Source organism: Anser brachyrhynchus, assembly GCF_964034855.1.
Source record: "Anser brachyrhynchus genome assembly, chromosome: 13".
Taxonomy (NCBI): domain Eukaryota; kingdom Metazoa; phylum Chordata; class Aves; order Anseriformes; family Anatidae; genus Anser; species Anser brachyrhynchus.
The window spans coordinates 2766416-2779648 of NC_137708.1; the positions used below are offsets into that span (position 1 = coordinate 2766416).

General features: G+C 45.7%; 1 protein-coding gene across 12 annotated transcripts in view; it reads right to left on the minus strand.

Moving 5' to 3' along the window:
• Positions 1-12731, minus strand: part of HDX (highly divergent homeobox) — a 51870-nt gene extending 39139 nt beyond the window's left edge. The window contains exons 1-3 of one of the 12 annotated variants that reach the window (XM_080554400.1): positions 12511-12731; positions 3777-3923; positions 1893-1958 (exon numbers count right to left, since the gene is read on the minus strand). In XM_080554400.1, the coding sequence (XP_080410526.1) occupies positions 1893-1958; positions 3777-3923 (213 nt within the window). In that variant the 5' untranslated portion in view covers positions 12511-12731. The other 11 variants (XM_080554394.1, XM_080554398.1, XM_080554399.1 and 8 more) reach the window with 11 other exon arrangements.
• Between the last annotated feature and the right edge of the window lie 502 nt (positions 12732-13233).

Genomic DNA, 13233 nt, shown 5'->3' on the forward strand with positions numbered 1-13233 from the left:
TAATCTTTAAGCAGATCTGATGAAATGTTAAGTGTTCAAGTTGAGACCTAAGTTTGCAAGCGTGTAAGTCATTTGCTGATTATGCAGAGTTTGAACAATGCAGGGTGGAAATCCATGTCTTTCATGCTTGGGATTCAAATGGTAATACACATGAGAATCCCAGCCTCAATTCCAAATCCCTAGTCTCTGAAAAACCCTAATAGACTGTATCATGCCTCCTATCCCAAAGTTATCCTTAAGATTTATTTCATTGGCACCCCTGTGATGAGTTCCCCGAAATTTTAGTTTTTATATTTAGCACTGTGGGATACCAAACCATCGTTGAAACATATGGATAAACTTCTAAAAAATGTAAGATTCCTCAAACAAATACCTTGACAGACTCAACTTTCAATACTGCCTTGAACAGAAACTGCTAATTCTTGATTTTAGATGAGAGGAAGAAAACAAGAACAGGAACATTTCTTTCTGCTAGAAAATTATAAAACAATTTTGTGAAGTATTTAAACCTATAGACTACTTCCTCTTCTGCCAGCTACACGAGTCAAGATCTGATGTCACAAACTGCTCTTGAGAGACAAGATTAGGACTACCAGGGTTGGATTCCAACAGAAGTTTCCTATTACGGACATTTCTGAAAGTGACAATGACAATATATGGATTTGTGTAAAAGACGGTATTCCTTTTTCCAGGCAGGTATTTTTTCCCCCTCCTATGCGGGTTATACACATGACAAAATATACTGCTGTTTATTTTAAATAGACAGGAAAGCCTGTCCTGCAAGTAATAAATTAAGATATAGCTAAAAGAACTTAAGGGGAAATATTAGCTTCACTGTTTCAAGATAAAGAGAATTAATTTGGTGGAAGCATCATCTCTAGCGCGGGAAGTGTAAGCACTGCCTAACTGCTCCTGGGAACTTACAGGATCCGTGAGGCAAGACTTGCTAAATTCTGTCACCACACGACGTTTGTACTGAATGTGACAGCATACGGGAACAAGACACAAGCACCAAAGAACTAAAAATAAGCTTTTGCATCAGCTTATGTTGGTTACTGAAAAGAATCAGACATGCATATATAAATAAGGTGAAACAGTTTTCTGTACCACTATGGATATCATCTGCTGCACACCTAAAACCAAACCAACACAAGATCTCAACACTGAGCAAGCCAAACCAGTTGATTTAATCAATAAACCACCTCACCCCACAAGAACCAACTGCACCAAGTACCTGTCTTGGATTTCCATCTCATCACATGAAAGAAGGCAAGCTTTCTTCACATACTGACACCTACTAAAGAAGTAAATAGATTTTCTAACGCAAAATATGCACTCCTGTCACACAGAAATATCTCGAAGTCTCCAATCCGTTCTACTCATTTTCAGTGTCAAATTTTACAGAATGCCTAATCTGAGGCACGATTCATTGTATGCAAAAAACCCCTCGGTTACTAGTGATAGAATTTAGCTTCACAAAACCAAGTTTAAATACACAAAATTACAGCCACAGGTCTCAAGTTATTGTCTTTTGTTGCATAAAACAAATTTAAATGATCAAATTTGTTTTTCATTATTTCTTCTCAGTCAGTAAACTTTCAAGATAGAAATTATAACTAGAGACACTGCAAATTTTGGGCCAGGAAGAAAGATCTCCCACCCCTAACTTCTCCAACTGTATTAAACTAAAACCTGAAGTTTATGTCATAACTTTCCTAAAAAGGAATCAACGAAATAAAGAAATGCAAATAACTTACTAGTACTACTATTCACTTGGGATTGAAGCTAAGTTTCATAAGACATCCCAAGTCAGATTTGCCACTGCTCAGAGTCCCATTCTACTGATTCTGTCCCCAGGTTCTTGCTCGCACCATATAACCTAAAGCACCCACCTGAATGATCTGTGGGTGTAACTCCCCAAAAGGGTATAACACATGCTCCTCAGCATTCGGTGATAACTACGAAAAATCGTCAGAGAACTTCAACAAGACATACTGCTTATACTTACTGCAAACACAAAAAGCAACCAAGAGCAGAAGTATGCTAATATTAATCAACAAAAACATGCTATTCAAACCCTATATAGCTGAAATGCATCTCTATCATATTTGAAGAGGGTTAGGTGATTTTCCCAGAACTAACTTTTCCACGTTTCCTAATTTTAAAAGGGAGAGGCATAGTTTATGTACTGTGGTAAAAAAAATCTGTAGATATTTACACCAAATCATAAATAGGACTCTTCAATCCATCTAAAGATTAGAAAGACTGGATGTAGTTCTATGGGATAAGATTATAGAAATCCCATTTTGGGAAATTATTTATCCGTAGAGTTATGACATTTCAATTATAACACACATTTAGGTAATTCTCGTTCCTATTACAGTCTTATCTACAAGTGTCAGCTGCAACCTATGCATCACTTCGTTAGACACTGTACAAACTACTAATCCCTGCCCAACAGTTCTACAAAAAAAGAGAGGGGTGGGAATTCAGAGGCAGAAAGGAGAGGTATGACAAAGAGAAAGGTAAGATCATTAAAAGACAACCGCAGGACAAATAGTCTGTTTCCATTGCGTTTCACAAGCAGGAAGAGTGTATGTTTTGCAAAGAAGGGCATATTAAAGGAAGAGAACTAAAGAAAAAGGCTATGGCACATTATTGCAGTAAGGGAAAGAGAAAAGGGAAGAGTAACAAGGTGGATAATGAATGAGGACTGCAAGCAGAGCAGACTAGCTGCCTCCTCTAGGTCCTTCAATCAGAATAAAAATAGAAAAATAGGCCCGACTGCATCATCAGCATCCAGATTTCTGTTACAACTGTTTGTCCCAGGGAGTCTGAATTTCTGGCTGACTTTCAGAACTTGCTGAGCTGAGAAAGTTAAGTTTAGTATTTCCAGAGCCTTTTGAGGGAGGGGAATCAAGAATTAAGGGGCAGGAGGAGTTGTCATTTTCAATATACCACAGGCAGATATCTAAGAACTAGACTGGTCTTACTTCTTGCTCCTTTGTGCCCAGTGTCACAGTAACTCCTAGCTCCACTCCCACTGTTATTTTTTCAGTTAATGCTTCATGATTTCTATTTCTGCTCTAAGACAACAGCCATTTTATTGTCTAGAGTTTCATAAAGAGATTATTCTTTCCCTCCACATTGAACTCACAGACTTTGGAAGAGCTCATGTTAGCACTATTGACATTCTTCTTCTCTAAGAAAAGAATGTGCTCACTGTAAATAACCACGCGTGAGCATAATATTTATGATTGTGACATGGAATACAAATGTGGCAGTGTGTTAAAAAGAAAGACTTCCACATTTTTTCCCAAATACATTAGGTTACAGAAATTGGTTTAACTTAAGAATAGTTTCCTAATAACATGACCTTTCTTTGATACAAGACATTGCGCAAAGCTTCTATAGGGCAATTCTATTTGCAGTTTAATTGAAAAAAAAAAAAACAAAACAAAAAACCACAACAAAATACAAACACAACACCATCAACAAAAGACAAACAAAATGAACAAAACAAAAAAGAAACAAAAATAAAACAAACACTCCTTGTGCAATCCAGGCTCCTGCTTAATACAGCAACCATGTGATGACATTTCAGAGCAAACAGACTATGAACAGGCTCACTGGATAAAAGCGAACATTATACAAGCGTGAAGTCTGATTTAGAGACATGTATGAAGTTAAAGACTTCAGCCCTCTGAAGATATTTTATGTAAAGAAATGAACGTGTACAACTGTAACATACAAATTTGGAAGGCCTCAGTACTTACCCTGACTACACTGAAGTCCAGCTTAGTTTCTTGTGCACACTGTAATATGAGCTGAAAGCAATTTTTACTTTGATTTGTCATTCCATTTTCATAATAACGCTGTAATATCCTTTGTTGTTCTACAGTAAATACAGAACGCAGATTCATCTAAAAATAAAAGAAGATACTCTGAAAGTTGGAATAAAAACTGTAATGCTCGTAGAATGCACAGGCTCTTATTTATGCTTGTGGTAACGCTAAGTGCTGACATCTTTAAGAAATCCTTTACCCATACTTGTACTTACTTTGAAAAAAAACTAAAAAGACAATACTGGTACAGTCAGCATTAGTGACTCCTTTGTGAGGGACTCACGTTGAGCAGGTGAACTACATGTTTGGAACAACACTGACAGCCTTTCATAAGCAAGTATTACATTGAATCGCTAAGCCCAAGAGCCTCTGGTTTCAGACAAAGAAAAAAGTTTCTCACTTGAAAAAAGGAAAAAAAAGGCATTAGGCAAAACAGAGTAACACCAGCTGTTCCAACAATATTGGCAGATTTGCATCCCCTCCCCTTACAGAAAAAAAAAAGAGACAATCTGAGATAAAATGAAGGTTACAGTCTGGCACAAGTAGTTTCCACCGTCTCTGACTTCAGCAAATCCTACACTCCATTACGGCCAGTCAATCCCACTCCTCCTGCTGCGTCAGCACCCGCACTTTGCAGCTGCAAGGTTGAAAAGATCAAGGACCAGAACTGAAGGCCAACTCGAAAGACAAAAACAAAAAAGCAAACAGAAAGGCTTTGGGGGTTCAGTCCAGCCCACCGCAATGCTAACGCAGTAACATTAACACAAAGGAGGGACCACACGAAGCACAGCCTGCATTTGGAAAGGTGAAAGATACCATGAAACTGTACCCTAAAGCAGTATCTTTTTATCTTTTATTTTTTTAAAAGAATGCTTAAGGGTTGTTTTAAAGTGGTATAAAGCAGTGCTGGATGCAGAACGGAGCCCAGCACCACAGCCCTCAGGAAGCATTTCTGCCCCACGGCTTTATCCAAAGCGGAGCCGAGTTTTCCAGCCCACTCAGCCAGAACCAAGAGACCCCCCCCTGCTTCCTCCAGAGCTCACGGGAACCTGGCAGCACTTTCGGGTCTTGCCTCCAGCACTGGGTCTCCCCATGAGAGACCCTGTGCAGCCGCGCAGGGCCCGGGCCACCCAGGGCAGCTGCCCCAGGAGCGTGCCCACAGCCCCCCAGGCTCCGTGGTGAGGGTGCTGAGGCGGCCTCCTCGGCTGCGGCCTGGTGGAAGCGTCAGACCAGGCGCAGCCTCCTTACCAGTGAAATTCACACCCGGGACTGCAAAAGGCAGCCAGCTGGATGTTGCCAAGTGTGAGCAAATTACTACAGAAGGGACTCCGTACCAGCAAAGTCAGGCTTCGCACTTGCTATACGCTCTACACAGGCAAATAACATACAATCCGCTGGCTATCTAGCTCCAATTAGTATTACCAAGACTGGTAGGAAAAGCCCCATCACCACACGATTTCCAAAATGAGGCCTTTATTTTGTCTCACACAGCAAGCTGCCAGCTGAGACAAATCAAGGCACTGTCCAGGAACGGCCTGCATCTGACTCAGTGCTTCAGAAAAGGAAAATGGCACCAGCCACAAGTTATTTTTAATACTTTCAGTATTTACATAAAAATAATGCAGAACAAACTAAAAAATAAGAAACCACACTGTCACCTTACAGGAAAATAAAGCTATGGGGGGAACCCTTTGTAGCTACCAAGTTTTAATTATTGTTTTTGGAAGTCTCAGCCGGAAAGGAGAAGGGAAATATATATAATCTTCACAGAACATCTAACAGCAAATAAAGAAAATCATTAAGGAGTCACGAGCAGGAGCAAACACCCAGCACCTTTCATGTTATTAAGATAATTATGCTATTTAATGGTAATGGACACTTGAGTTCGACAGGCCTCTAAGAAAAAACACTGAAGATGACAGGACAAGATCCAGTTTCTGTCCCAGTACCAGCGATCCTGTTTTATTTAGCTGAGATCGGCACCCAGGAATGACCTCATCAGAAATGGTTATGAGCCTTCTGTCTTTCCTGATGCAGAAGATGAAGCCTGTCATCCAATAATAATCCAAAATACACATTGCATGACAGACTTCGCCTACCTAAACTGAGAAGAGGTCACAGCCTGGTTTATTAAACATCGCATTTTTGTGGTGCCTTCCAATTGCTTGGACATTACACCTCCACTAAAACACTGGTAAGATTCCTCAGCTCCTTTTGCCTTCGAGCCTGATCAAGTACAGCTCAGAGTATCTGTGCAGAGGCAATCAGGGATGGATTTAAATAAATAGATTGCAGGACACTACCAATACAGAGTTATGGAAGCTGAGTCATAACTTTATTGTCAGAATGTAAGCTCAACTTTCAAAGGAGCAAGTAAGAATTTATTAATGCTTTTTGCATTTTATACTGAACCCGAGGTCAACAGAGAGCCCCGTACTGCCTCCCACTGCCCAACCCATCCACACACATTTACCGAAACTACAGAAAGGACAAGAAAATACTCTTATTTCCAGTTCCGACTGATAAAAAAACCTCACTAGCTATCCTGCTCTGTAAGACAACCTTATTCATTCTGTTCTGCCAATTAATTCACTGCATATCCTGAGTTGGAAGGGACCCACGAGGATCATTGAGTCCAACCCCTGGCTCCACACAGGACCACCCAAATCCCACACCATGTGTCTGAGCGCGGTGTCCAAACGCTTCTCGAACTCCAGCAGGCTTGGTGCTGTGACTGGGGAACAGGGAGCCTGTTCAAGGAAGTTTTTAAAAACTGCCTGTTATCAGGCGCAACAAAAACGTAGGGCTAAATAGCAGAATAGCGGGCTTGTGCTGGCCGCTGTACCTGCCCAACAGAAAATGAGGTTCAGATTCTACCCAAAGCCAACCGACCGATTCTGTGGCGCTCCACTGCGGCATTTCTCTTACACCCCACAGTACCGTCACCTAAACTACAGTTGTTCAGCATAACACCATCACTAACAAGCAGGTGTTAAGCTCTAGAGCGTACAAGGGATAGATAACCTCAACATACACCACTAATGTCTGGGATGAAGCCCAAGAAACCCATCCCGCCTCCCCAAGAACCTGAAGTGGTTTTTGCTGTTTGGATTGCAGACGTAGCAAACCTCACAAGATGTTCGTAGCTGGGCAGGAAATGCAACTTCTCGTGAAGATCTCAAATTACAAAGAACAAGAGGAAGGAAATCAGGAATCACCTTAATTTCAGATGGTAAATTGTTGGGCTTCTTTGTTTTGTTTCTTTGCTTGTTTTGATTGCCTACATAGTTTCTAACTAGGAATAAGAAATCACAAGATTGTTACTACTATTTCTACTAGGACTAATAGTAAACTTCCAAGTACTCCACCTCAATAGCAGAGGACAAAATAACTTGCATGCTGTCTTCACACAAGTGTGCAGGGCATTTAGCAATATTTCTTCTCTTGAAGCCTTAAAAAAACCCACCACCACACCGATAGCACATTATCTGTAAAGTCTAGATGGAAATCAGTTTGCTATCAGCAGTTCTTAAGCACTTATTTAGGATATCTTGAACAGTACCCTGTGCTGAATAACCCAATTACTGAATGTTTGGAAACTCCATTAGAAAGCCATCTATACTCCCAAAGCATCAAACAGACAGCAAGCTGAGCGGTGCAGTCGATACAGCAGAAGGAAGGGATGCCATCCAAAGGGACCTGGACAGCCTGGAGAAGTGGGCCCACGTGAACCTAATGAGTTCAGCATTAGTTCAGTACATAAAGGGGGCTTATCAAAAAGATGGAGAGCAACCTTTTAGATGGACAGATAATGACAGGACAAGGGAGAATGGCTTTAAACTAAAAGAAGGTAGGTTTAGACTAGATAATGGGAAGAAGTTCTTCACTCTGTGAGCAGTGAGGCCATGACCCAGGCTGCCCAGAGGAGCTGTGGGTGCCCCATCCCCGGCAGTGCCCAAGGCCAGGCTGGGTGGGATTTGGGCAGCCTGGGCTGGCAGGAGGGGTCCCTGCCCATGGCACTGGGGACTGGGTGGGCTTCAAGGTCCCTTCCAACCCAAACCATTCTGTGATGATCATGTTAATTCACGAGGTGTTGCCTCTGCACATCCCATCTTCACAGGCAGGTTTTGCTTATTCCCATACCTGTCAGACCTACCATTCATCTACACTGAGTACATTGAGCATCCGCAAAGGGAAAACGTGACTTGGAGACTAAAACCATGCAGGGTATATTCATCAAAGTGTTACACTGAGGCTTTTTGGAGAAGTATTACTGATTTTGCATCGGTTTCCATAGCTATTCAGAACTGGATATTAATTCTTACACTTTGACACTGGAGATCCCCAGCTGCCAGTGGAAATACGCACAGACTGGAGATAACTTACAAAGTGCCGACGTCGCTAAGCAGTAATGCAGCCCCGTTAGTATCAAGGTACTCAGAAGTTCACATGCCTTCACAACGAACTCAGTATCATTCAGGAGAATCTCAGTAACTTCAAAGGAAATAATCTCCTTTTCCCAAATCGTGTATCCACAAAGCACTCCAGCTTCTTCAGATTTCTCACCTCTATCCTGAACCTCAGACTGAGTTAGAAATCCGCATGGGTTCTTATCAGGATTTAATTTTTGATGTTTGACTTGCCAAGTTTAGAAAACACACATTGGAGCTTTTCAGAAAAACAGGCGTCCAGCTGGTGGGCAATACATTGAAGCTGAAGAGAGACTGTTACAGAAGAGAACTGAAATTGCATGAACCTTCAGCAAAAGGTAGGGGTAACAAAGCGGTATTTTTGGAGACTCGACATCCACCTGCTCTGCTAATAAAATAAGGCAGCTTTGGCAAGTATGCTGATGTCTAAGTGACAGTGCTGAGAATAACCTATGACAAGTGGAAAAACAGGTTTCCTCTAAGCATTTCCTTCACAACTGCTGTATGTCCTAAGCCAACAAACATCAATCAGCTTCCCAGTCTGGTTGTCTCCCACTCCTCAGTCTTTGGTGAACCCATCAAGATGAAGATGTTGATCCTCATTCCCCTTCTAAACTGAAAACTAATTGAAAAAAAAAAATATATATATATAATAGCACCAGAAGAACCCCTTCTCTATATGCAGCAGTTAGGGAGATGTAAATAGCCCAAGTGGTGAAGTCGGGCCCTGGGGATGTAAGGCTTGTGAGAGGTAAGGACCAAGATGGGAGCTCCATGCCCTTCAGTTCCTCCAAGACAGCTGAATACAAGCCTCAGGAAGGACGATCCTGCTAACACACTTCAGCCTGTCACACTGGCTCCTCGTCAGATGAGACCAAGGTTATTCTCATGGCTGAACTTCTGTAGACAGCATTTGAGCAACTTTTCCCAAAGCATCCATCTTTTTGCCCTTTCTGTGGCAAGAGAGCACAAGGGGAGAAGGGAGAATTAAAGCCAAGCTGGCTTCTGAAGTTTGCTTCATGCAACTTTGCATTTGCTTTATGAAACAAGTACTTAACGTAATGACAATCCCAGTTTGCCACAACTGCCTAGTTCTTCCGCTCTAGCTGCTTTATTCAGTTTCCAGAATTAAAAATCTCTCCAGGGAGACCTGGTGAAGCCCGGAGATGTATTTTTAGAAACTACTGAAAACAACTTGGTGTCAAGGAGCATCACAAGAGAAGGAACAACCGTAAGAAATAGGGAATATTCCTGTACTGATGATTCCTTATTAAAAAAAAAAGAAACAGAGTGCTCTGCAACGACTACTTGAAAGGTCTGGGGGAAAAAAGTAAACGTAAAAAGAGAAGCAGCAGCAGAAGGAAAAAAATAAATATATGTCTGTGGTCTGAAGTGAGTCTACAGTGTGTAGCATTATAGACATCAAAAAGTCTCGGAATGTTAAGATTGCTGAGCCAAGTAAACTTACAAGGTAAGTATTTGTAAGATGCTACGTTAAAAATACCAATTCATTTGAAAGATGGGAAATAAAAACTTAAGGGTATCCCTTTCATTTCAAGCAGTAACAGAAATCAGTCTTGGAGCTGAAATTACGCTTAAGAAGATTTTTACTCAGAGTACGAGCCACCACAAATAACTGTAAATTTTTTTTTTACACTATAAACCATTATAAAACTGTCAGGGATTAACACAGTGATAAGAGGGAACAAACAGTTTTGTTTTGTTGTTGTTGTTTGTTTTCTAACCTCAGCACCATACAAGAATTTGTTTGGAAAAAAAAAAAGTCACCTTGTAAAAGCCTCTAAGCCTACTGCTCTTCTAGTCTGCCCATCCTCAGCAGGCGCAGTAAGAAAATCAGCACTTTCCTCATTTCATTTTTTCTTTCCATCCACAGAACTCCAGTGGTACAAAATAAAAAGACTCAGTGCCAATACAAACCCGAGACAGAACTGCGACTACAATAAGGAAGCTATTATATATATAAATAAAACAAGACCGCAGTAGAGACACTATTAACTAGCTTTAGAAACCTGACCTGTGCTAGCAATCAGTTCATTCACTTCCCACGTCTGGCAAAAACTGAGTTTTTTTCGCACATCCCAAGGGGAAAGTTAAGAAACAAAACAAAAAAACAACAATGAACCCCCCCCCAACACACACACACAATCGCACAGTGTGCGTGAAGGTAGCAGACATCCAGCACCCAGCAGCAGTGTTTAATACCCTGCACTTGCAGGTTACTGGTCCGTTCCCATGCAGGCCACACCAGCTGCAACTACCTGACCGCGTGGCAGATCACGGTGATCCACAGGTGAGAGTAATACACTGCCTGTCCCACAAAGCTACTTTTAAGTCTCCATCACTTCCAGCACAACTGCTTCCTTGTCCACCAAGTACGGCATTTGCAATCTGATATTAGAGTTCTGCTTATAAAACTCAGCCCTTCATTAGGGACAAATTAGCTCTCAGAAGCTTGGTAACATCATGACCTATGCCATCTGCTCTGCAGGTTTATGCATCCCATCTAACTTTATGCATACAGATGAGACTTCGGGCTTCAGCTGCATTAGCCAGGTTTTAAATCAACCGAGTACACCAGCATTTGTAAGGCCCTCATCAGAAAAAGGGGTCAGTTTTACCCTGGGGACACCGGTTGCTTCAAGACTCCAGTTTGGAGGACGTTGGACTACTTCTGGTTGCCACTTAGTAAAAACTTTGTAAGGCGTAGGGCTTTTTGGGTAGACCTCATGGATTATTATTTGAGTACTCAATTATTATTTGAGTAGACTTGGGTGGATTATTTCTAGTAAGACAGAACAAGAGCATGAAAGGCCCTTGCAGCACTAACTTAAGCAACCGTACCGAGCCCAGGGAACTCTCACAGGTGGTTTTATTCCAAGACAACACACTCGGCGTAGGACACCTTCATCCTTCAAGTGCTTGCTCCAGCCACCCTCCATGGAGCGCACGCTGAGCCCCGCTGGCGCAGCCGTGACACGGCGGGCAGGGCTCTGGGCGCTGCGCTGGTTGCGCTCATCGGGCATCGTGGAGCCGATGCCCGCGCGCGTTCAGAGAGCAGAAGCATCTGACTCCAACCCCGTCTCGATGCTTTACCAGCAGCGCGTGCCCCAAAGCGCGGCGCTACCTCACGCCACACCAGAAAAAGGCGAAAAACCCCCTCACACACCGCCACGCTCCAAGTGTAGTTGGACTGCGCGGCACAGCGCTCTTTAAATCACAGGCGTGGTATTTTTGTACGTGCAGAGGCTCCGAAGCGCTCAGGACAACCCAGCCCGGCCACAGCTCCGGGAGCCGAGGCCCCCCGCGGCCCCCCCAGCCCGCGCCCCCCCAGGCCCGGCCTGGGGCCGCTGCCCGCGGAGCTGGGGCAACGCAAACCGGCGGCGGGGGGAGAACGCGCTCTGTGCGCATGCGCCCAGCCCGCCCCGGGGCCGCCCCGCGCACGCGCAGCCGCCCTCCCTCCGCCTGCCGCTGCTTTCCCCCCCCAGCTCACGCGGCGGCGCGGAGCATGCGCGCGCGGCCCCCTCCCGGCGGCGCGGCCGGTGCGGGCCCGCCGGGGGAGGCGCAGTGCGCGTGCGCGCCCGAGGCGGGTCTGCGCGCGCCAGCCCGCGCGGCGCCCCCCCTTTGCCCCCCCTCTCCCGCCGGCCCCGCGCCGCCTCCCGCCCGCCCGCCCCGGCCCGGCCCGGCCCGGCCGCAGAGCCCCCGGGGGGCCCGGGCCGCCCCCCCCACTTTGCCCGCCGCCCCCCCCCGGGCGTCGCCCGGCCGCCGGCCCCTCGGCGGGCTCACCGTGCTGCGCGGGGCTGCGGCTGCAGGCGGCCGGGGCTGGGCGGGTCCCGGCGTCACACAATGAAATCAGCGGCCCCGATCAGCCATTCTCAGCATGATCGTGACGTCAGCGCAGACAGCGGCCAATGGCGGCGCGAGATCAGCGCCGGCCGGGACAGCGCGCACCCGCCCCCCGCCCGGGGGGGGGGGGGAGGCCCGCGGCCGGGCTGGCTGCGCGGGCACGGCGCGGGGCGCGCGCACGGCGCGCGGGCACGGCCCCTGCGGCCTCCCCCTGAGCAGCGCCTCGCGCCCGGCGGCACCGAGCGCGTGCGGGGCGAGCCGTGCACTGGGGCCCCCCCTGCCCCTGCCCCTGCCCCTGCCCCTGCCCGGCCAAGGGGAGCTCGGCGCCGGGCTGCGCGACAGCGAGCCTCGAAGTCACGCAGAGCCCTTACCTGGCACGGAGTCGCCTCGTGGCCGGGCGGGAAGGGAGCTCTGGAGATCGCCCTGTTCAACCCCCCAAGCACCCCGAGCACACTGCGCGGGATGGCGGCCAGGCGGGCGTTGGATGTCTCCAGAGGAGGAGGCTCCGCAACCTCCCCGGGCAGCCTGGCCCAGCGCTCTGTCACCTCACAGGAAAGTCTCAGGTGGATGTGAGGCCCCGTTGTGTTCACCGCAAAACCTCCAGGCACGCCGTGTTCCTATCCTGAACTCTTCGCGCCACAATTCCCCACGTTACCAGACACAGTTAAATCTCGTGCCATGGTGTTGGGCAATCTGGCCTTGTCCAATGTCTCCGTAGGACTGAAACACAAGAATGTCACTGGTAGGCAGGAGAAAAGCGGTCAATATGCACGTATACTCAACTTACAATAAGATATTAGTAATGTTGAAAGACCTTACAACCAATTTTTGACGTACTCAACTTCCACCGTCTTGCCTATGGGTTCCCGTGCAGCAGCAGGATGCGCTGCGTGTTCGCTCGCTCACAACTGAAGTACATCCTTCGCGAGCAGCCTTTCGTAGTTGAATAGTAGTTTGTGTTCTGTCCACATTTTAATTACACTTCCTCCGCCGCATCGGAAAATCGATCAATCAATTAATAAAGCTTAATTTAGCTAAAGATTTTATGTTACTGATACTGTTTTCAGCACAGTGCCAGACTTTACTTAGTTTTA